The sequence below is a fragment of the Streptopelia decaocto genome, assembly GCF_964273445.1.
Source record: "Streptopelia decaocto genome assembly, chromosome: 4".
Classification (NCBI taxonomy): domain Eukaryota; kingdom Metazoa; phylum Chordata; class Aves; order Columbiformes; family Columbidae; genus Streptopelia; species Streptopelia decaocto.
Genome location: NC_138658.1, coordinates 70,846,687 through 70,870,463, shown reverse-complemented (window position 1 = coordinate 70,870,463; position 23,777 = coordinate 70,846,687). Strand labels below are relative to the sequence as shown.

Sequence of the window (23,777 nt, the reverse complement as noted above, 5' to 3'; positions counted from 1 at the left end):
TTGTCTGGGAGCAGCGAGGCCTTGCACACAGAGAGAAGATGCAACAAGAGAGTATGTGAGAATGTGTGGTGAGCAGAGTTGCAGAGGAGGCCACGGAGATGATCAGAGGGCTCAAGCAGCTCTGCTGTGAGGACAGGCTGAGAGAGTCGGGGTGTTCAGCCTGGAGAAGAGGAGGCTCCAGGGAGACCTTCTAGCAGCTTCCAGTACCTAACGAGTGGCTACAAGACAGCTGGAGAGGGACTTTTTAAAAGGGTGTGCAGTGATAGGACAAGGAGTGATGGCTTTAAACTGAAAGAGAGGAGATTTAGATTAGATATAAGGAAGAAATTCTTCCCCATGCCGGTGGTGAGGTGCTGGAACAGGCTGCCCAGAGAAGCTGTGGATGCCCCATCCCTGGAAGTGTTCAAGGGCAGGCTGGATGGGACTTTGAGCAACCTGGTCTCCTGTCCAGCAGGAGCCCAGTGGGGGGCTATGAAGATGCTGAGGGGTCTGGAGCACCTTTCTTATGAGGAGAGACTGAGAGAGCTGGGGCTGTTCAGCCTGGAGAAGAGAAGCTGAGAGGGGATCTCATCAATGTTCATAAATATCTCAAGGGTGGGTGTCAAGAGGATGGACCAGACTCCTTTCAGTGGTGCCCAACAACAGGATGAGGGGCAGTGGGCACAGACTGAAGCACAGGAGGTTCCATCTGAATATGAGGAGAAACGTTTTTACTGTGAGGTGCCAGAGCCCTGGACCAGGCTGCCCAGAGAGGCTGTGGAGTCTCTTTCTCTGCAGACATTCAAACCTGCCTGGACACCTTCCTGTGTGATCTGCTCTGGTGAACCTGCTTTAGCAGGTGGGTTGGACTGGATGATCTCCAGAGGTCCCTTCCAACCCCAACCAGTCTGATTCTGTGATCTAGAGGAAGGTGTCATGCTCCTGGCATATGGGGGGTTGGAACTAGATGATTTTTAAGGGTCCAACCCAAACCATTCTATGATTCTTAAGCAACATTTTATATATATTAAAGTATACATAAATATGTGCGACATGTATATTTATGTGGCATGTGCATATATATATAACTTATATATGTGTGTGTATATATAAAAAATATATGCACATATATATATATATATATATAAATTGTAATTTTCACCTTTGATTGCTGGAAATCCCTGGGCACTTGGATACCCTCACTGGTTACCCCTATGGTTTTGGATCAGAGGCTTCAAACCCACCGCCACAGGTTATTGCTACAAGGCTGTAAGTTCAAATCCTAGACTTAAAAAAAAAACAATCGCTGACAGCGCAAGCGACGTGTTCCTGTGCAGCCCATGTGAAAAATACCCCAGCAGGATTCCTAAGGCGCTGCTTTTCTGCCAGAACAGCCGGCCCAGCCCCGGCTCTGCCTGGGCCGGCCAGCGGCGTTCCTGCATTGCCATCTGCTGGGGGCTGCGCCCGGGGCTCCGGGACCACAGAGCACACAGTGATCACAGAATCACAGCATCTCAGGGGCTGGAAGGGACCTCGAAAGCTCATCCAGTGCAATCCCCTGCTGGAGCAGGAACACCCAGATGAGGTTACACAGGAAGGTGTCCAGGCGGGTTTGAATGTCTGCAGAGAAGGAGACTCCACAACCCCCCTGGGCAGCCTGTTCCAGGCTCTGGCACCTTCAAAATCATGGAGTCCAACCCTAACCTACATCTAGCACTAAACCATGTCCCTAAGAGCCTCATCTATACGTCTTTTAAACACCTCCAGGCATGATACAGTTTTTATTCCTAAAAAAAGAAATAACTATTTAAATATATATATATATATAACTTTACTTTTTTTTTTCAATATAAAATAAACAAATAATTTCTAAATATATTTAGAATTTTTTTTTCCTAAACAGTCAGGAAGTGGTGGCTGCGCCTCTTTCGTGGCCATGTAGGAATGTTATGACAAAGGCACGACGGCATATGTTCTGTGATTTAAGAAGGGAGGAGGCTGCGCAATTACCCAGCTCAGAGCCTGCAGTTTCCTGTACTGTCCCTGTAAATATCTCTTATCCATTTTAAATTCCTGAACATCAGTTTTGTGATTTAAAAAAACAGAAATAAAAATTCCCAGAACTCAAGAACTGGACACTGGGAGCTCTGCAAGCCCGTGTCAGAGGCTGTTGAAGGGGTGACTCCCAAGTGGACTCGTGCATATCCGCACATCACAGACTTGCATCCTGCCACGAAAAAGTCTCACCCTGGCTACATTTCACTCATGTATCAATAACTGACCCATTTTTTAATGGAGGAAATTATTAGGGGAGGAAAAATGTTGGTCTTTCATCTGCTGCCCCTCTTGGAGAAGTTGACCTTTATGCTGCTCTTAACAGAAGTCAAGAAAACTTTGTGTATCATTTTGTCAGGCACTGGAACAGGCTGCCCAAGGCAGTGGTGCAGTCACCATCCCTGGAGGGGTTTAAAAGGCATTTAGACAAGGTTCTTAGGGACATGGTTTAGTGCTAGAGTTAGGTTATGGTTGGACTCGATGATCCTGAGAGTCTCTTCCAACCAAAATGATTCCATGATTCTATGATTTGCTGAGGCATATTCACCGCCACCGCTTTTTCCGTATTTGATATAATTTTAATGTTGCAGCCTGTACAAAGAGGAAAAGTAGCAGTGATTCATTTCAGAGGCCTCTTAAGGCTTGAAACAAGCTGGAACACAGAATATGGGCAGCCACATGAGTAACGCTGCCAAACTGGCGCTGGGACGGGGACGTGTTGCTGGAGATGCTGCAGCTCTGGGGATGGAGTCAGCGCCCCAAATCCTGCCCTCCTGGTCTTCTTAAATCAACTTATTCTGTGTATGTGTTGGCTGTATCTACAACTCTTGTTCCTCGCTGTATTGAGGTTCAACTGCCCAAAGGGTTGTGAAACATTTTGGGTGTCTTGGTAGTGCACAATATAAAAAAATAGGTGTGTGTTGGTCACTGGGACAGTCACAATGCACTGACTGCAGAAACTGAGGACACATAAAAGGGTCCTAATATATGAAACATGAATAAATATTTTCCTATTCTGCTCTCACTATTGAGCCACAGAAGTGCAAAACACCTCCTTAAAAGCATAAATCAATTAATGGCTCCAGAGAGTTCACAAGACTTGCTATCTTCTTTTTTCAAGACACTTCCTTCTTCCTTTTATTTGCACTTCAATATTTCCTTCTCCCTCAAAATGTGGTGTTTGCACTCTATTTTTGTCCTAACTACCTTATAATCTCCTCAATCCTGGGACTTTCCTTCTGCCTGCAAAAGCTGACCTGTATAAATAATCTCTTCATAAAGGCAAAACATTCTTTTCCCATAACAGTAAAAGAACACCCAGGAAAGCTTTTCCAGGGTGCTGCTTATAAATGATGATGGAAGCACCACCAAGGCCTGAAGGCTGAGAACCTGCTCCTTTGGGTTTTGATGGTGACTGAGAACTCGTTCCTGTGACCGAGTGGTTGCAACATCGCTGGGGGTTCAAGCCACCTGGTGCACGAATTGCACAGAGAAATCTGAAATGGAAAACCCCTCATGGGACGGTCCATGGCCAATAGTGGTGACAACAGCGTCACATCAGGAGTGGAATTAATCGCTCCCGTTTGAACTGGAGGCAGCGCCTCAGCTTTCACCAGCTTTGGAGCAGTTCTCTCCTTTCCCATATCCTCCGGAAAAGAACAAGAAAGCGATTCCTTTGGGTGGCTGAAGCCACAGCTCGGTGCAGTCTCTCATCTGGAGAACCCAGCTCGAGCAACCACAGTTTTATTACAGGCTGTGGCTTTCCAAGCACAGGACAGCCCAGATGTCAGGCAGAAAGAGGTTCAAAAAACGCACCAGTGAGTCCATGTGACACCCAAACCAGTCTCTAAGTTGTTTAAGAAACTTCCGCTGACATCGTATGTTTGGAAGCAATCCTGCTTGCGTATACATGAAAGTGGCATTTCTGTCACTGTATGATTTAGCATCAGAAGGTCTTCAAGCAGAATATGGGCTGGATTTTGTCTTTTTGGAAACCTGGGGTTCTTCTCTTCCTCCGCACTCTTCCACATGTTAACAAGCTTCAAGCTCCTTCTTTTCCAAACAGTGAGATCTGAGTCCTGCTGAAAGGCTGGTACCCCCAGAGACACCTGCTGCGGTGCAATGGGATGTGCATTCACATAGAAATACTAACTTGTGATGTGAATAAATATTGTCTAACACAGAAAAATGCTCATTAGGTTCCAGTTAGAGTCTGCATAGATCTTTCCACAGAGGAAAAAGCAATTTACCCTCAGTGATGCTAATCAAATGTGTCAGAGCTGCTGTGCAGTTTCAGGAAATGCTGTAGGATCATTTAAAAGACTTTCCAGACATGAATCTAAGCTACATGTAGGAAGGTGCTCCTTGACTTGTGATGGTTCTCCTACAGCTATTCCTGGTCCATCCAGTTTACAAATGCTTATTTAACTAGTGATCTAGACCACAAAGAGCAGATTGATTCATCTCCTCCGATGACAGAATTATAAAATGTTACAATAGGCTGAAGTTTTGTCACAGTCAGTATTTCACATAATTAGAGGAGGCCGCCAAGTATCTTTGCCCTTGCATTATTGATGGTTTAACTAATAGACTATTTCTCCTTTGAGAACATCTGTTTAAATATAGTTCTTACCCATTATGAGGTAGTTCATAGCTTTCAAGTAACTGCCATCCTTTTGCTCCAATCAAACCCGTGGTTAAGCATCTATTAATCTCACATCGAAGGTCAGTATTTTCTTTGCAACCCAACTGGCACAAAATCTGTGACAATTTAATATCAGTGTTTATTGTGGTTTTGCATCTTCAAGCCTGAAACCAAAGTTATTTTAACTCCGAATTATTTGTAGGGAAGCTCTTTTGCCCAAGTTCCATTTTGGCAGGAAAACAAACGCTCCTTTTTAATTTCATATCATTAAGCTGAATACAGATATCTCAGAAGTTCAGTGGGGTTTCTTTCTGCCTGACATGTTCTTTATTGTGAAGTTAAAAACCAATCCCAGGCAGAGAATCATCTGGTAAAGTGGTGGAACTGCCTCCTGCCTAGGTTTTTCTTTTATAAAAGGAGGACACCAGAAAATATAGTATTACACGTAAATCTGAAACAATCCTTTCAAGAGCCATTAGTGAGACTTTCAAAATTTCTTATAGAATCATAGAATAATTTTGGTTGGAAGAGACCCTCAGGATCATCAACTCCAACCATAACCTGACTCTAGCACTAAATCATGTCCCTGAGAGCCTTGTCTAAATGCCTTTTAAACCCCTCCAGGGATGGTGACTCCACCACTGCCCTGGGCAGCCTGTTCCTGTGGCAGAACAAATGGCTCTTCTTTAATGTAAGAACCCCTAGCCCCAAATAATTGGTGCCAGTTGACAAAATTCTGGGGGTTTCTTTGACTGTGTATTTGGCTAAAGACACTGAACCAGCTGGAGGTGACCACTGGATGGACCAGCTGGTGATGCCTGGAAGTATCCTGCAGGAGAACATTGCCATTGCAAATGCCGACGAGGATCACACTGGGGATCCTAGAGAGGTGGTGGACAGGACAGAGCTTGTGGAAGCGTCTCTGCTCCTGGAAGGTGTCACTCACTTTGGAGAACAATGCACAAAGTGCAAAGAGGTAAGAAATCACAGAATCGACTGGGTTGGAAAAGACCTCAGAGATCAAGTCCAACCCTTGGTCCAACTCCAGTCCATTTACTAGATCACGGCACTAAGTGCCATGTCCAATCTCAGTTTAAAAACCTCCAGGGACAGTGAGTCCAGCACCTCCCTGGACGGCCATTCCAATGCCTGAGCACTCTCTCTGCAAAGAATTTCTTTCTAATATCCAGCCTAAATTTCCCCTGGCAGAGTTTAGGCCCATGCCCCCTTGTCCTATTGCTGACTGCCTGGGAGAAGAGACCAATCCCCACCTGGCTAGAACTGCCCTTCAGGTAGTTCTAGAGAGTGCTGAGCTCACCTCTAAGCTTCCTCCAGACTAAACAAGCCCAGCTCCCTCAGCCTCTCCCCATAGGGCTTGTGTTCGAGTCCCTTCACCAGTCTTGTTGCTCTTCTCTGGACCTGCTCCAGCATTTCAATCTCTTTCCTGAACTGAGGGGCCCAGAACTGAACACAATACTCCAGGTGTGGCCTCACCAATGCAGAGCACAGGGGAAGGATCACTGCCCTTGTCCTGCTGACCACGCTATTTTGGATACAGGACAGGATACCATTGGCCTTCTTGGCCACCTGGGCACACTGTTGGCTCATGTTGAGCTTCCTGTCAATTAGTACCCCCAGGTCCCTTTCTGTCTGACTGCTCTCCAGCTACTCTGTGCCCAGCCTGGAGCGCTGCAGGGGGTTGTTGTGGCCAAAGTGCAACTTCTTGAACCAACAACCCATCATGACCCATGGCATGAACCAGCAGACTTAGGCTTTGCTGAAACCAGGTGTAAACTGATAGTAACACTCAACCTCGAGGCTCTGAAGGGGCAGCGGGGGGTGCTCGGTTCTGTCTCTGCACTCCACAGTGTCCTGCATTCCCCAAGCCCAAACAGCCCACAACAGGAGTTGGACTTGATGATCCTTGTGGGTCCTTTCCAACTTGGGATGCTCTGTGAACAATTGTGTCAGGGGAAAATCTGTGCAGGTGCAGAGCGGTTATGACTTTTGCAGCTAAATGAATTCTGGCTCTCTTCAGCTTTTTATCAGGTTGGTCCAGATGAAGGAAGTGTAGAAATAGTTGGATGGTCGCTATTTACCGTGTTCATTAAGAAAAGGAGAAGGGGAAAGAGACTCAGCAACTTGAATAAACACAATTTAATGTAACTTTCCTTGATTAAAAAAAAACCAGTAAATAGCTTAGCTCTTGCTGGGCTCTGCCTAAGGGATCACCGTGAATGAGTTACAACCCAGCATTAATTCATCAACTGATTCTTTGCAAAACCAGATGGCTCCTTGCAGGGATTTCTTTAAACACTACGCATGGATACGAAATTGGCGCCTTAGTAGATGTAAAGTCTGTTGCTTGAGGCTCATTTAGAAACACTGTTTCTAGATAGTTGCTAATTTTGCAAGCAACAACCTAATAGAAAGCAGTTGTTCAGGCACTTTTAATCAAATTAAGAAGAGAAATAGAAAAATAAGAAATATTGAAAGAGGACACTGATCTAAACTTCGAAGATGAGCTGTGCCATTGTGTGCGGCTTCCACATTGAAATCCACTTTACTCGGAGGAAGGCAATGAGGAAAGGAGGAACACTATTAAAAAGTAAGATGCCTTTGGTTTCATGTATTGAACCAGAAATAATAGAACCACTAAAAAATGTATATATACAGTAACTTCCGTGAATTTTTTCGAAAATATGAGTTCACTGCTTGCACAAGGTGTTTAATGGTGCCTTGTCACAGGAGCCACTAGAAACAGCTGCAACACTAATTCACATGCGTTACTTCCACCACACGCCTTGAGTGTGGCTTAATGGAAATACCATTCAAGTCTCTACCATCATTTTCAGATGCGAACAGATACTTCAAATGTCTCCCTTCTTTAGGATGTTCAAAGCAGGCACCTGAAAGGGCTGGATCCCACCACCTCCAGTGATCGAATCCTGCTTGTGTGGCTGGTGCAAAGGCAGACAAGAATATGGACAAATCCTTTAATGTTTCACCATAGGTGATCCTAAGGGCAGCAGGACACCTGCCAGGGACGTGCCCTCAGAGTAAAGTGCTGGGTGCTTTCCTGCCTGTGGGAAAAACAAGAGAGGACTTTGGTCAGTCACGTTATCCGCCTGCTTTCAGGATGGAACCCGGCTCCTTCAGCAGCTTCTCTCTATATATGCCGAGGGGTGACCTGTAATTAGAACCATAGAATGTCCTGAGTTGGAAGAGACCCACAAGGATCATCAAGTCCAATTCCTTTCCCTGCACAGCACAACCCCACAGTTCACACCATGTGTCTGAGCACCTTGTCCAATTGCTTCTTGAATACTGCCAGGATTGGGGCCGTGTCCATCAAGTGTTCTGAGGTTCTCGAGTGGAAGAATCACAGAATGTCAGGGATTGGAAGGGACCTCAAAAGCTCATCCAGTCCAATCCCCCTGCCGGAGCAGGAACACCCAGATGAGGTTACACAGGAAGGTGTCCAGGCGGGTTTGAATGTCTGCAGAGAAGGAGACTCCACAACCCCCCTGGGCAGCCTGTTCCAGGCTCTGTCACCCTCACTGAGAAGGAGTTTCTTCTCAAATTTAAATGGAACCTCCTGTGTTCCAGTTTGAACCCATTACCCCTTGTCCTATCATTGGTTGTCACCGAGAAGAGCCTGGCTCCATCCTCCTGACACTCACCCTTTATATATCTGTAAACATTAATAATGTCACCCCTCAGTCTCCTCTTCTCCAGCTCCAGAGCCCCAGCTCCCTCAGCCTTTCCTCACACGGCAGATGCTCCACTCCCTTCAGCATCTTTGTTGCCCTGCGCTGGACCCTCTTCAGCAGTTCCCTGTCCTTCTGGAACTGAGGGGCCCAGAACTGGACACAATATTCCAGGTGTGTTCTCCCCAGGGCAGAGTAGAGGGGCAGGAGAACCTCTCTGACCTACTGACCACCCCCCTTCTAATCCACCCCAGGTACCATTGGCCTTCCTGGCCACAAGTGCTGGCTCATGATCATCCTGCTGTCCACCAGGACCCAGGAATGTATTGTATAAACACAGTTATGCACTAACATTGCACTGGAAAGTCCTGACAACTGGGCTGTATCCATCCTCGTGTTTCATTCCAGGCATAGCTCACCTACACATTAAAGCACCATTTGCCAGGGCTCCCCAGGAGCAACCCTCTCACCCCTGCACCGCTCGAAACCCAACATCGTTTCCAAGTGCTGCAGAGGGGTGACCTTTCCCAAAGAGAAAATCCATCCTTTACATCACTGGAAGCCAAATGTAACAACGAGCTGGGGAAAAAATACTGTAGTGTTGGCTAGTGAGCACTGGACTGTACTTGGTCATTTGCTCGTCCCCCCACATCTGCAACCTACAAATCCAGGGTAAGAAATTCAGTTTGTGTTTCACACGGTGCATACAGAGCCCAGGTGAGAATGGCATTCGAGCTCTTGTGAACGACTCTACAGACCCTCCAGGCTCTGGAGAGCAGAAGCTGCTCCAGAAAATTCCCTTTTTGATGGAGAAGTGAGGAGGGGCCGGATTAGAATTAGAATCGTAGAATGTCCTGAGCTGGAAGGGACGCACAAGGATCATGGAGTCCAAGCCCTGTCCCTGCACAGCACAACCCCACAGTTCACACCATGCGCTGGGCTCGGCCCCTGCGCCCCCTGCGGACAAGAAGGGGTTAACATCCACCCCGCCGCCAACGAGGCGCGGCCCCTTTAAGGCCTTCCCCCATTCGGGTGGCGTGACGTCACGTGGACGTCACCGCGCGGAAGCGGGGCGTGGCAGAGCGCGCTTAAAGCGACAGCGCGCTGGCGGTGGCCGGTGGTACGCGCCGGGGAGGGGGCGGAGGAAGGTGCCACCTGCCGCGGGGCGGGGGGAGCGGCCCCGGGGCGGTGTCGCGGTGAGGCCGGGCCCGGAGCGGGGTCCCGGGCCCCGTCAGAGATGGACCAGCGCCTGGCCGAGCTGGTGGAGGAGCTGACCACCTCCGGGGAGCCGCGGCTGGAGCCGGCCAGGATGAAGGAGCTGAAGAAAATCTGCAAGTACGGGCGGGTGAGGGAGCGGGGCCTGGTTGGTTGTTCCATCCCCGGGGCAGCGACGCTTCTCCCCGGGCCCGAGGCCCGACCTGGGGCCTGCTGGTTGAGCAGCCAGTGCGGAGGCTGCTGGTTTAAACTGTAAAATAAATCTCTAAAAAAAAGTTGCGTTTTTATGCGTTATACCTCCTTTTTAATAACTCCCCCTCCCCTTTTTTTTTTTTAATTTATTATTTTAATTTAATTTGGGTCCCTAAGCTCAAGAAGGACAGGGAACTGCTGGAGAGAGTCCAGCGCAGGGCAACAAAGATGCTGAAGGGAGTGGAGCATCTCCTGTGTGAGGAAAGGCTGAGGGAGCTGGGGCTCTGGAGCTTGGAGGAGACTGAGGGGTGACCTCATTAATGTTGACAGATATATAAAGGGTGAGTGTCAGGAGGATGGAGCCAGGCTCTTCTCGGTGACAACCAGTAATAGGACAAGGGGTAATGGGTTCAAACTGGAACACAGGAGGTTCCATTTAAATTTGAGAAGAAACTTCTTGTCAGTGAGGGTGACAGAGCCTGGAACAGGCTGCCCAGGGGGGTTGTGGAGTCTCCTCCTCTGCAGACATTCAAACCCGCCTGGACACCTTCCTGTGTAACCTCATCTGGGTGTTCCTGCTCTGGCAGGGGGATTGGACTGGATGAGCTTTCGAGGTCCCTTCCAATCCCTGACATTCTGTGATTTCTCCTCAGGTGCTCAGAGGAACACATCAGCCATGCCTATCACCTGCTGCTGACACGGCTCAATGAGGAACACGCTGAGATGCGCTTCTCCGCCTTCCAGATCGTGCAGGAGCTGTTCGCCCGCTCCCACCAATTCCGCACGCTGGTTATTTCCAACTTCCAAGAGTTCTTGGAGCTCACCGTGGGGATAGATCACGAGCAGCCTCTCCCACCACCCAAAGAGGTGGCTCAGAAGCTGAGGAAAGCAGCGATTAAATCAGTCCAAGAGTGGCATGAGAAGTACGGGGAGGCCTACAAGCAGCTTTCTCTGGGATACCACTTCCTAAAGCAGAATAAGAAGGTACTCTGCCTTGTCACATCTCTGTTTGTTTTCAGGTGATGATCACTAGGAGATGCTTGAAGTGAGGAAATCCATAAATATAAAAGGAAAAGCTGTCAGAAGAGACGTATTTAGGAGATATCCTGTTGTGCATGGTCTTCAAAAGCTGAACCCCAAACTTTTTGTTCATCTTGCGGTATTGTAAAGTTTTAAAACCCCCGGGTTTTTACTCAGAGCCGGGCTCAATGAGCCTTTTCTCGGGGTGCATAAAGAATCGCTTACCAATAGGCTTTTACCCACTGACTCCTACCCGAAGCCCTGAAGTCGGGCCTGTTTAGAATGGAAATAATGGTTACACCTTAAACTGAGGATAGTCAGCTATTGAATTTTTTCTTTGAAGGTTTGAACTGCTGAGTCTTTCTATGTGTATGCAAACAAGCCTGATTTCTGTACTGAGCTGTCTGGTTCGAGTGTCCTTTTGCTGTAGGACGGGGACAGTAAGTGTAGGTGCCAGCCCCCCTCAGCCAAACTGCTACTTTGTGTCATACAACAAGGTTGTTAAAGAGGAATTTCTTGCATGTAAACACTTGCTTTTAGCTTTCACTTCTATGTTTCAAGTTATTATGTGTTGAACATTCTTCTGCTCTAGTGTTTCCTGTGAGGTGCAAACAGTGGCATTGGGAGCACTATTCTAGCATTCACACTATCTACAATGATAATATCAGGCTTTCAATAAACATATTGATCCACTTTCTCTTCAGACAGATGTTCAGTGTTCCTAACGGTACATCAAAAAACCTTTGTGATATATGATGTATTTCTGTTGTTCTAGTTCCATACTAATAGTCTATCCTATGTGTATTATTCTTTGTTCTGTGTTCTTTTTCTATGCTGTTTTTGGCATCTGCTCACAAAAGGTGTTGTCTTTGAATTCTCCTTTATTGTCTTGTTTAAGAAAGAAAGAAAACTGAATGAAAACAACAAGGAGAAATCCAAGACTGAGACAAGGGAGCTCCACCACATGATACAGTTTTAGCAGATTGAACATGCAAGTGTACACCAATTCTGCTGAAGTTTGGCATGTTTATCTTTGCTCCTGCGGTTGATGGCTGCTCATCAGTTACAACAGGGTGATCATGCTCTGTATTTGTGGCACTAAGCTACCTAGCAAGGTTGGCTGTACTATTTGCTAGAACAGCTGCATTTGAGTACTTCTAGAAACATTAGTACGAATAGAAGGACTCTTTGACAGCTCTGGTACTTTGAGAGGTGAAATGACCCAGCTGATATAACTGGCCTTTTGCCAGTTTAATACTTGAAGCGTGAGAAGCAACCCAAAGATTTGAGGGGGCATTTGTACTTTTTACAGATGAAGTACATCTGCTGTTCTGTGTTACGGGTTCGGTACAGTAGTATAGGGCAACTAGAGAGGAGTGTTAGCTGCATCTGTTTGTTTTTTTCCAGATTATCATCACCAAAATCACAGGTAGTCAGAAGATGACAACTGCTGCCCTTCTGGTGCCCACTGTTAATGTCGTTGGGTCCAAGTTATAGCTGTATAAATGTTTGACTTTGAAAACAGTTATTTTCAGATATACTGGAATATTATGTGTTCTCAAGCTCCCCTCTCAAATTTGGAAAAAAGAGAAGATTTAAAATATTTCTAAATGTTTGCATATTTGGGCCACTGAGTCATATTGTAGTATCTTTGCGTTGGAGGAATGCATTGATGGAACTACGGAGTGAGCTGGAATTACAGAATGAACAGGATATTCAACAGATAAACATAGAATATATTACTGCTGTATTCCAATATTTTCACAAAAGTTGCAGTAGCTGTCTGGGCCCGCTGCTTGTATCCTTTAAATCAAGAACAATTGTTTGCACCGCATCACATCCCATTCCATAACTACAGACTGTTGGTAAAAGGCTTCGTGCAGCCCCCACTGATACAGACAGAACAGCAGCTCTGGTCTCAGTCTGCATCACCTCAATGAGGTTAAATGTTTTCTGACCAAGGCAGTGAGTTGGTGCTGACACCAGATAGCAAGTGAATCCATCCATAACTCGAGCCCTGAGTTCCTCTGACCGTGTGAGGCTTCTGTAAGGGGCTGGTGTGCCATGTTTGGGACAACTCAAAGTTCTGTGTGTTCTGTAGGTTTGGGTAGTGCCAGCGCTGTAGCATGTGAGGTGCACTCCTCTTACCAAGAGCAAACCATGATGATTTAACAGTAGTTGTAAGAACAGCATCTGGGCAAGTGCTGCAGTGTGAAACAGTGCAGCAGAGCAGCACGTGGCTGGTCCTTTTGGGACAGACAAGGGGAAGGAACAGGCAAACGACCCTTCTGTAGGTGTTCTGGTATGAGGCAGAAGTTGTGATTTAGGAAACTCGAGCCACTTCTGGTTTTCCGTGCAAGGCAACCTGCCTAGAAATGGTAGCTGTAGTTCCTTGGTTCTGCATCTTTGTCCCATCTCTTTGGGTGATGTTGCTCTTTGGGTGGATCTGTTTCTCCTGCTCCTTTCCCTCAATCCCCAAATCCAATAAATGTAATTGTAAAATCTAAAATGTGGTCTTTTTTAATAAATTTGAATATCTTCTCTTCTGCTTTTGTTTCTTACGAACTTCTTTGGTAAGTGCTGTGTATACTTGTGGTAATAATGCTTACAAAGTTTTGTTTACCAATAGCGGACCTAGTGTGGTGTTTTCATGTAATTTGGATACTTACCCTGTGTAGTCTCTCCTTGCCCATTCCCCTTAAACCCATGTCTCCGATGCTGTGACAAAGGTCTCCCAAAGCCTAGTTTATTCCTGCAATTTAGATGTGGAAATCTAAGCATTTTGTTTTTCTACCTTATGATTCCTTTCTGAAATCCATTGATTCTCAGCAGTCCCTTGTCAGTAGACGTAAAAACTCCGTTCGGAATTACTGTAGTTATTGATTCTAGGAGGAGAAGAGACAAAAGGAAGTACTGCTGAGCTTCTGGCTGATCGATGATGTTAGAGGATTTTTCACCACAGATAAGGATCTTAGGAAATGGATTTTTTTTATATGTTTTTTACGAGGAATGGTACACTTTTTTCTTCACTTTCTCCCTAGGTGGATTTTCAAGATGTGCATGCCAGAACCATGGCTGAAAGGAGGAGGGAAGAGGAGAAGCAAAAACGATTGGATAACATTTACAAAGAAAAAGCCAAAAGAGCTGAAAAAGAAATGGAAGGTGAGTTGCTTTGGTTCTTTTACTAGTTTTTTTTTTTCTCATTTTTAAAGCAGTCTTTTTTGAAGGTTAAATAAAGCAAATTCTGAGAGAATAGCTATCCAAATAGTAGCTGACCACAGAGGGCAGGAGTACTACATTTGTTAGAGCTTGAGCCTGTGTCTTTCTCACTTGAAGAGTATCAGGGGAAACAAGTGACAATCCCATGAGCTCAGGTGGTGTGAAGAGATTAAAAAAAGACATCAGCAAGTGAAGGTTTGGTCTGTAATTCAGTGAAGTATGAATGTGTAACCTCAATCAAGCACATCGTGAGACTTTCTGGAGCTAGCGGCTGAATTTGTGTGTCATTGACTTGGCAGAGGCTTCTCAATACCTTGTTGGCTGATGACCTTAATTTTATTGTATATACAGTCAGCATGTTGCAGGAGTATAGGCAATGGTCTGCGCAGAAATCTGCAGCGTAGGATATCTGTGAAAAGTATCATACTGCTGCTTAAATATCTGTCTAACTGGGGACTGAATCTCCAAGTGATACATCCATAGCAAACATATTTCTGTAATATGAAAGAAGGGAGATAGTATATTATGTTGCAGATACAAAGGGTTATTTAATTAAATTACTTTGGCATGCACAATGCTCAATCCAGTTGTGTCTGCATTTATTCTGCATGCTCGAAATGTTTTCATGTATGAGGGTGGAATTTTAAAGAGATTTAACCTTCTTAAAGTCACTTTTATTGGCAGCAGCTTTTTGAGCAATAGCATATATTCGTGGCTACACCTATATACAACTATAACATCTGTGGCTGTTGAATGATTACCCACCAACTTAATGAAAAATATCCTCAGTGAACCTTGTTCTCCTTCAAAGTACTTGTGTCATCTCTGCCTAGTGACATTTTAAAGAGTATACGGAAAGGAGGGACAACAATTCTAAACTCCTTGCTCAGGAAATTCTAGATTTCCTGCTTAAGAAAAGTGGTTTTACTTTTATGGGGCAATTTCCACAGCAGAGCGAGATCCTGATTGCTGGATAAATGGATTGGCCCTTTGGCAGTTGTGTTTGTTTTGCACGTCTGTGTCTGCTCTGGGGACATTAGCATATTACAGTATTTAACAATGTTCTAAAACAATTGTGTCATGACAGAAATGTCCCAAGACATTGCCGACACGCTGACAGAGATGGAAAACTGTTTGCAGCTTCTGATGCCAGATCCTTTTGACTTCACCGTGAATGACACGGAACTGGAACCCAACGAACAAATGTCTGCACCCCCCTCCTCCTCCCAGGTGGAAGCTCACCAGTCCTGTTTTGGATGCATGGATGATGAACAGCCGTGCTGCAGCAAGGACGTTCTTTCTGTTTCTCAGTGTGTTAGAACTGAGAAAAACAAAGACTTAGATGAGAAACAGGAGACACCTGAGCAAAAAGAATCAGATGGAGAGACATGCTCGGAAGTTCAATCTGGTGTCCCTGCTCCCATTGATGATGATTACCAGACTTTTGTTAGGAACCATGGGCTCATTTCACATAAGTATACTCTAGACCTTGAAATTTCCACAGGTACCAAAAATTTTTCCAATTTTTCACATATAACTGGAGATAGACTTTGTCTGAAGTGCTTTACAGTTGTGTGGTTTGGGTTTTTTTCTATGACTTAAATGCTGAAATTCCTGGACACCATTTTTATTTGGAGTTCCTAGACACCAGTTGGATTTATTTTGGAGCTCTTTGCTACTTCTGATTCATCTGGTAACCATTCTTAGGTTTGGGTGTCCCTGTGTGTGATTTATTAATTACCTTCTCAGACTGAATTTTTGTATTAGTTGTTGTAACCCCACTAAATCACTTCATAATACCTATAGTGAGTTTCCTGCATTTAAAGAAAATCTGTTTACCATATATCATTGTCATACACTTCACTACTCACCTCTTCTCTACAAATCTGGGGTATAAGATGCTAATTTAAAGACCTCACAACTGAATGTTTCCTATGCTATTTTTTTCCTCCTTACTACTGGCAACTTGCAAGCAGTAGTAAGTAGTTTTGCTACGAAGTCTTAAGGATTATGATTATGCCTTTTTTTATACAACTTTGCTAATGTGAGTTAACTCTATAAAAATTAAGATAATTTGTGTTTTGGTAGTCTAAGTGAAGCCTCTTAAATACTGTCCTAATGGAATTTCATGTGCAACCAACCACTGAGGCAGCTACTTCTATGCTTGCAGACAGTTGGAAATGTATCTGTATCATCATTATGAATGATGAACGGGTTAAAAAGTTCCATTTTTATTCGGGTAGCGGCATACTTGGTGGCTTTGACAATCAAGTCCCTGTTGCCACTGGGGCAGAAATTATTTTATATTGAATGTGCAGGAACTGGTACAATAAGGTCCAGTTCATATGAACTTAGGACAAGATATAGTGTAAATAGTAAGACTGCGCTTGTCTGTGGATTATTTGGCAATTCCTTAGTCGTGAAGGCTTAACAACTCTTTCTGTCATCACTGAACTGAAAGCTTTTCATCTTTTCCTCTCATTGTTTTGGATGTGTGAATAATGGTAGAATAATTAATACTGACCAGAGAAGCATTCTGATGTTTAACTTTCCCTGAAGCGATAAAATATTTTACAAGGGTTCATGTGCACTTCTTCTGCTTACCTTCTTTAGCTCATGTATTGAAAATCCTATAAACATCCTCCTCTAATTCATTTTTCCCCTGTTTTGAGCAGATATAAAAGTTGATGAGAATGAAGATAATACTGCCATAATAAACAATGTCACGGATGCTCACAAACTCCTCAGAAATAAGTTCTGGCCTTCTGTGCAGTCCTGGATTCAGGTGGGAAAAAGAACTTTTTGTTTAATAAAAAGATGGAGAAGCAAGGACGAGGGTACAGTAAATCTTGAGGGAGAGAGAGCAAAAAAGGAAATTAAGGTTGAAGAAACATTGGTGCAAATAGAAGATTTCTATTTCAGTAGAGTTGAACAGAAGGAGAATGTAGGAGCTACAGAACTTGTTTGATGACTCAGCATTAGGTATGCTACATACAGTCATACTTGTTCATTTTTAAAGCTATAATGGAGCTTCTTCACAAAGGATTGAAGTAAAACACAACTTGTCTTTGTAAGACATGTCTGTATCAGAAAAACTGTGTCTTTCCTGTCAATTGATATTACTGCTCAAGAGCCTCCTGTATAGAATTTGGCCTATAGGACACTCTCAGGAGATGTTTATACCAACTGTGCTTTCTTTGTTTTTAGTGGTTACTATTAGCTTTTATATTCTAGATAGGAAAAGATGTGCCTTCACTAATTGTTACTTATAAAATAAAGGCATTTGTGACAGTGTTGTTTCATTACTTGTGAAGCAAAACTGAATATGTTTTTTTGGCTCAGATGTCTAGGAAAAAAGGGTAAGAATGTTGATTTCTTGCTTTGCAGTTGTTTACCAGAGCAGGAATAAATGATGATCGGCTAAGATGTGCCATTGATCTCAAGAATAAATTGGAAACCGCTATGAAGAAATACAAGAACATGAACATTTCCTTTAAAGCGAGAAAAAGAAAAGGGGTGAGTTGCTTAAAATTCTGGTTTGCCAGAGGGAACCATTAGTAATGCTTAGCTTGTACACAAAAATGCACTTTCTCATAAGCCTTAATTTGGGAATCTTCTCAACACAAGTTTTATTGAAAAGTGCACTAATTCCACTGGTTTGTAGTCTCACTCGAGGAAGTTGCAATAAAAACCTGCATGGAGTGCCAAGGGACTGGCTGTTAGACAAAACCACCTAAAGCAGCGCTGTTGTCACTTAGGATGGACAAGTGGTTAAGTTTCATTTCATTTAGTTTCTTCGTGTGTAACACTGTTGTGTTCTTAGCTTCTTTTGTGCATATTTCTCAGTAAACACTGTATTACTCGTGTTCTACCATTTGCCAAAGTGCACTGGTGTCTCACAATTGAGGAAAGTAGTGTCTCTGCTTTGGAGAGATTGTAATGTGGTAGAGGATATCCTAAGAGAATTAGTTGTTATAGAAAGCTTTAAAGTGTCAAAATATTTTGTTACCGATGACGGTTTTTGTGAAATAGGGAGAATTTGTGAATAAACAGAGGCTGTAAGATCAAATACTTTATTTGCATCCAAAAAGGAGACTATGGCTTGTTTATGTAGCCAAAAAGCAGAGCTGCATAACACTAATTTCTGTTGGCTATGACCAAATGAAGTTACTTGACATGATAATAAGTGTTTTGCATCAGGGTCCAGAGGAGGGTCTGGTTTATGACAGCATTGTAAGAATTTGATCCAGAGATTTTGGACTAAATTGCGGTATGCTCGTTTAGCCATGGCTGAGTAGTGTAGACTTTGCTTTCATTGTGCAAATGAAGCTTTATCAAGATTAATCTGGTTCATCATCTTAATACCTCCTGATGTACCACGCCAGTCAAAAGTGCCAACTCTGAATGAAAAGTACTGAAAGACTGTCTTGTCAGAGGGGTTTTTTTTCCTCCAGTGAAATATGTGTGTTACCTTTATGCAACCAGCTATGAAGGAATCCAGACATCTGCTGTCATTCCTGCCATTTGCTTGACAGGGCTTCATTTGCCGCACCTCTGCATGGAATATTGGTTGCTATATTTCTTGCAAGATATAAAAGACATTCAAGCCTTGATTTTCATGTGTGTGGATGTGTCTAAAGTGGTATTGTTACCACTTCTGGAGATTGATCAATGCTATCTATATAAGGTTTGAAAGCTAATAAATTCCAGTGTTAGAAGGAAATACGTAGCAGTGCTCATAAAGAATACTTTCAAAATGAAGCAATACAGATTGAAGTATTAACTTAAGCATCGGAAACAATATATAATTATTCCTAGGGTTTTTCTCCAGTGTAAAATATCCAAATTTAGTGTTAGTGCTTAATTACATTGAATTTATAACCTAAAGAGCTTTGTGCTACAAAAGGGAACTGTATAAATTATCTTTTATTTCCTTGTCAAGTGACTTTGCTGAAATGTAGAAACACAGTAATATGAGAGCCTGATAGAACAAAATAAACAGCATCTCTTAGGCCATGATTATTAAATCCCCCTCTGTCAAATATTTACATGCCAACTTATGAAACACCATGCAAAGCTCCTCTTTAATTCAGTGTTGGTGCTTGTGTTATTTGTTGTTGCTTCTGTCTGTATATCTGTCTGTACATCCTCGTGTCATTGGAGCTGTAGTTCTTGCCATGCCAGAATTTTGCTGTTTGTATGTGTAGATCCAAGAGAAGAAGCGCTGATAGTCTGTTTGTCAGAGCCCCGGCTCACGGTGCCTTATGGGTGTTACTTGTTAGCACGTGGAGTCTGTACCTGCTCATCGGTAGAGATGAGCACAGCTGGAAATGGCCAGGAGCATCTAGTAAGCAGAGAGAAAATGTGTGTAAATAAAGCGTCTGAGTGCGGAGGGTCCCGCGTAAATTGTCTGGTTTGTAGTTGCTCTGTGACATCTCTCCATTTGGATGTAATCACAGTTCTTCTGGCAACTAGTGACTGCAATCCAAGGTACCTATATTGTTAGATGGAGAATGTAAAGGCGAGCTGTTTGTCTACTTGCTCACTTCGAATTGTGATTCTGCACCACGGACAAATCTGACTTTCAGGGGGAAAGCAGTTTTATTTTATCAGCAAATATAAAACAGAATGATAGGGACTTGGAATGTTGAGTGGGGACTCCTCAGGCTTTCTGGTTTTTCTTTGTTCTCATTCTCCATGCTTCTGTGGTCTCTATTTTTTCCTCTTTTCATCTGTTCTGTTCAGTGCTTTGTTTCTGTTCTGTCCAGAGACCGGGGGAGTAGAGGCTTTGCCCATCCTCAAATTGAGATCAAGAAAGTTGATTAAGTGAAGGATTTAGCGAGGGACAGTGAAACTGGAGATTTGTCACTCTGAATTCTACTATACATCTCAATCCTGCAGAGATTTAAATTGCCGCTTAAAAGAGGGACGGTCTTGGAGTCCCTGACCATGGCCACATGTCACTGGTACCCGTGTTGGGCTGAGCAGTTATACATGCACATGGCTGACATGCAAATACGGTGTATATATTTGGAGTAATTATTGATGTTATGGTTCAATATGAATATACAAGCAATGTAGGCTGGATGTAAATGATATTGGGAGGAAGAAGTTGGTTTTCTGGCCTTCCTTTACAGATGAGTCACTTGATTGGTGCAGGAAGGTGTCTGCTTGAACAAGCCTCACTGTTACCTCTATGCTTCCCATTGTTTCTTGTGTCATTTTCCAGATCTCAGAGGAATAGTCTACAAGACAGCATCCTTAGGCAATCAGAGCACGTTGGAAAATAAGGACAAATTATTTCCTCTGAATTTTTTTTTTTGCCTTTACTACAAGAAGGACATTGAGGTGCTGGAGAGAGTTCAGAAGGGCAATGAAGCTGGTGAGGGGTCTGGAGCACAAGTGTGATGAGGAGCAGCTGAGGGAACTGGGGCTGTTCAACCTGGAGGAAAGAAGGCTGAGGGGAGACCTTATCACTGTCTGCAACTGCCTGAAAGGAGGTTGGAGCATGGAGGGTGTTGGTCTCTTCTCCGAAGCAGCAATTGATAGGACAAGAGGAAATGGTGTCAAGTTGTGCCAGGGGAGGTTTAGATTGGATATTAGGAAAAAATTCTTCATTGGAGGGGTTGTCAGGCATTGGAACAGGCTGCCCAGGAAAGTGGTTGAGTCGCCATTGCTAGAGGTGTTTAAAAGAGGTGTAGATGTGGTGCTTATGGACATGGTTTAGCAGTGGACTTGGCAGTGTTAGGTTGATGGTTGGACTTGATGATCTTAAAGGTCTTTTCCAAAATAAATGATTCTATGATTCTATGATTTACTGAAAAACGTGTAAGCCCCACTGCTTTGCAAACTACAGGGGAACTTTCTGTAGGTTACGGAACTGCTCTTACATGAAGTCACTTGAAAGAAAGCCCGGAACAGTGAAACACTTTGACTTAAAATAGTTTATACTGACATATGAGGTATAACCACCTCTCTTTTCTCCTCCATGATAGAAGAGCCTTAATTATAAGGACACCATTGTTTTTACGTAACACTTAAACCCTGCTGACATGATTCGGCTGTGGCACCCTGCTGCTCTTACTTCTCAGGGGCTGTGGGAGGGAAAAGAACGGCAAAGGTTGTCCTGTGACTGTCTAGAAACAAACCCCTTGCAGCAGATTTTATAAATGTTCACATGAATCCATCCCAGCTGCCTGTACTCTGTATTCCTTCTGCCTGTTGCTTTGCCCCAGCAGATCAGGAGTCATCAAGACATTCCTTCCCGAGCTGTTATATTTCCAAAGAGGTGGCGGATGGACAAGAAATGACAGTTTTACTGTGTTGGTCAAAGGCAAATGAGGGGGGTTTTTTGTGCTTACACAGCTTCACTATAGTTAAGCACTTGTTTGGGTTGTGAATTGGCTGTCACTTTCTGATAGGAAATATATTTTGAGAGTGTAAACAAGAGCTCTGAAATCCATTTTTCTATGAGTCTTGAGTTTTAGCTGCATCTGGGGAAAGAAGGCAGAAGCTGTGAAAGGGTGTTTATGTCCCGGTACCTGGATAACCGGCCAAATCCCTGTTTTAATCCCGGCTCGGTGCCCGGTAGAGGGAGCGCACGCTGCATCCTCCACAAGGCTCTGCACAAAGCGGCTCCTCAGCCTGTGCTCCAGGTAAACTCACCCACAGACGCTTCCCCTTCGCTCTTGATGCGATTTGGATGAGTTATTCCACAAGTGCAGTGGTAATTATTGCCTGAGATTGGTGTTTAAATAGAAATTCCTGTTTGCAGAGGCTTAATTCTTTTGTAGGAATAACTTGCTTATGGCTAAAATGTTCCTTTAAAAATAATTTTTCCTGGTTAGAAATAGTTTCTTTTGTTAATGTCTTCCTTCTTTTCTTAAAACACTATACTTTCTTCTTTTATATCTAATTTGCAGCTGATTTGGTGCAAATGATCTTGTAATTTTAAAAGTTATGAGAGGACAAGTGTGTACTGTATTTGAAATCATGCACGCTACCTTTCATTTACATCCTTTACATAAATCTGTTAGGATAATATTTGAAGTTCTTACGTTATTAATAGAAACATAGTTGATTAGCTATGTTTTGTACACTGAGACTGTATTTATCTCTTATTGATTTACCTTTGGGAAGCTGTAAAAGCTTTACTACTCAGGCTGGCTGAAACTTGGTCAGGTAGAAGCTCATAGGTGATCCAATGTGAGAAACATCCCACTCGTTTGTGTGGCAGCAGAGTGATCGTTTAACAAACCCATTACATTTTCAATTTTTAATTTCAAGTTATATTAATAACCAAGGATATATAGTTTTTCATTAACTGGCCGCATTACTTTTTGTTTCACCTTTTTTTAATCTTCTGTCAAATCTAAGTGTGCGCCTCGATCTTGATTTATTCATGTACTTGATTTTATCCATGTGAAACATCTGGTTGAATTCAATAATGCCATTAATAATTAGATTTGGAGAAGGCTGTCCTTGTGTCGTCCACAACCTGACCTGATCCCCAGACCTTCCTGCAATATAAGTCAGATTTTTTTGTTTGTTTGTTTCTGGAAGAATAACATCAGAAAATTGTTACTAATTATATTCACGAGTTAAATATTTGCTGGTCAAAATTTAGTCTTAAATAATTTTAATACATATAAAGATGAAAATTTTAATGTGTCTTACATTTAATTTATTGTTCAAATTTAATTTATTAATTTAATATGTAATGAATTAAGCCAAGAGCTCTGCCGTTTACTTGGCTGCAAGACTATTGCTGATTTTTTTTGCTCCGGATACCTTCAACTACAACTTGACACTTTGTCACTGCTAATGAGTTATTTCTACCGAATCATTTAGTTGCTTTACAACCACCTCTTTTTAAAGTCTGTGTTTTAGGTAAATTAGTGCCTGCTTAAAAAAAAACCAAACAAGTCACACTTGAATTTTAGATGAAAAGCAAAGACTTTATTGTTTTATCTTCTTTCCGTAACCATAGAGAAGCCAGTGCAGCCGTGTGCTTTCTGTAGCACTTCTTGTACTCATATCCTCCTTTTTTTCTTCTTTTCTTCATTTAGAGATGTTGTTTGGGTCAGGGAGGGAGGCAAGTAATTGTCCTTAATGATCCCTCATGATGCCTAAACCCACATGTGCTAAAACACAGACCAATGTGCTAAAGAAATTGCCTTGTAAAAGAAACCTTTTCCCCAGGTGTTTCATGTTGACACTTGAGTAGTAACTTGATGTTGATTGTTAGTGTGTCTTCTAAAACTTAAGAGAAACTTTGGAATAATTGATAATTAAATCAGCATCACGGCTGAAGATGGTTGTTATCAGATTGTGTGCATCATTAGCGTGTAATGCGTTCAGAATAAATAAAGTTTAATAACGTTTGTATAGGCAAAGTAGTAACCTAAGCAACATTTAAAATTGCATTTTTTGTCTAGCTAATATTTATTGAAAAACCCAGGTCAACCATAACTGTAGAATTAAACACAAAATATTAAAGAAGTGAGACAGATGCTTATGCTTCTTTGCTCCTCTCCCATTTTAACTGGCATATGATAATTATTTCTATCTGTAAAATGCCTATTTTGTAATCACTTTTCAACTAGAAGTTCTTTTCACATTTGAAGTGTTATCAGTATGTAGGATTGATATAAACCAAACCACTAAAATTAACCCTCAAAACAGCGCTGTCTTTTTCAAGTGTCTCATCTACTAGTGTGATTTGTGTGCGTGTGGTTTTTGTT

The 23,777-nt window shown here is 43.1% G+C and overlaps 1 protein-coding gene across 2 annotated transcripts in view; it reads left to right on the top strand.

Moving 5' to 3' along the window:
• The window catches only part of UVSSA (UV stimulated scaffold protein A), a 156,051-nt gene that overhangs the window by 88,721 nt on the left and 43,553 nt on the right, over positions 1-23,777 (top strand). The window contains exons 1-6 of one of the 2 annotated variants that reach the window (XM_082052078.1): positions 9,532-9,723; positions 10,449-10,779; positions 13,857-13,977; positions 15,122-15,538; positions 16,710-16,819; positions 17,422-17,550. In XM_082052078.1, the coding sequence (XP_081908204.1) occupies positions 9,626-9,723; positions 10,449-10,779; positions 13,857-13,977; positions 15,122-15,538; positions 16,710-16,819; positions 17,422-17,550 (1,206 nt within the window). In that variant the 5' untranslated portion in view covers positions 9,532-9,625. Of the gene's footprint in view, positions 1-9,531; positions 9,724-10,448; positions 10,780-13,856; positions 13,978-15,121; positions 15,539-16,709; positions 16,820-17,421; positions 17,551-23,777 lie in introns of those variants that run through there. The other variant, XM_082052079.1, reaches the window with a different exon arrangement.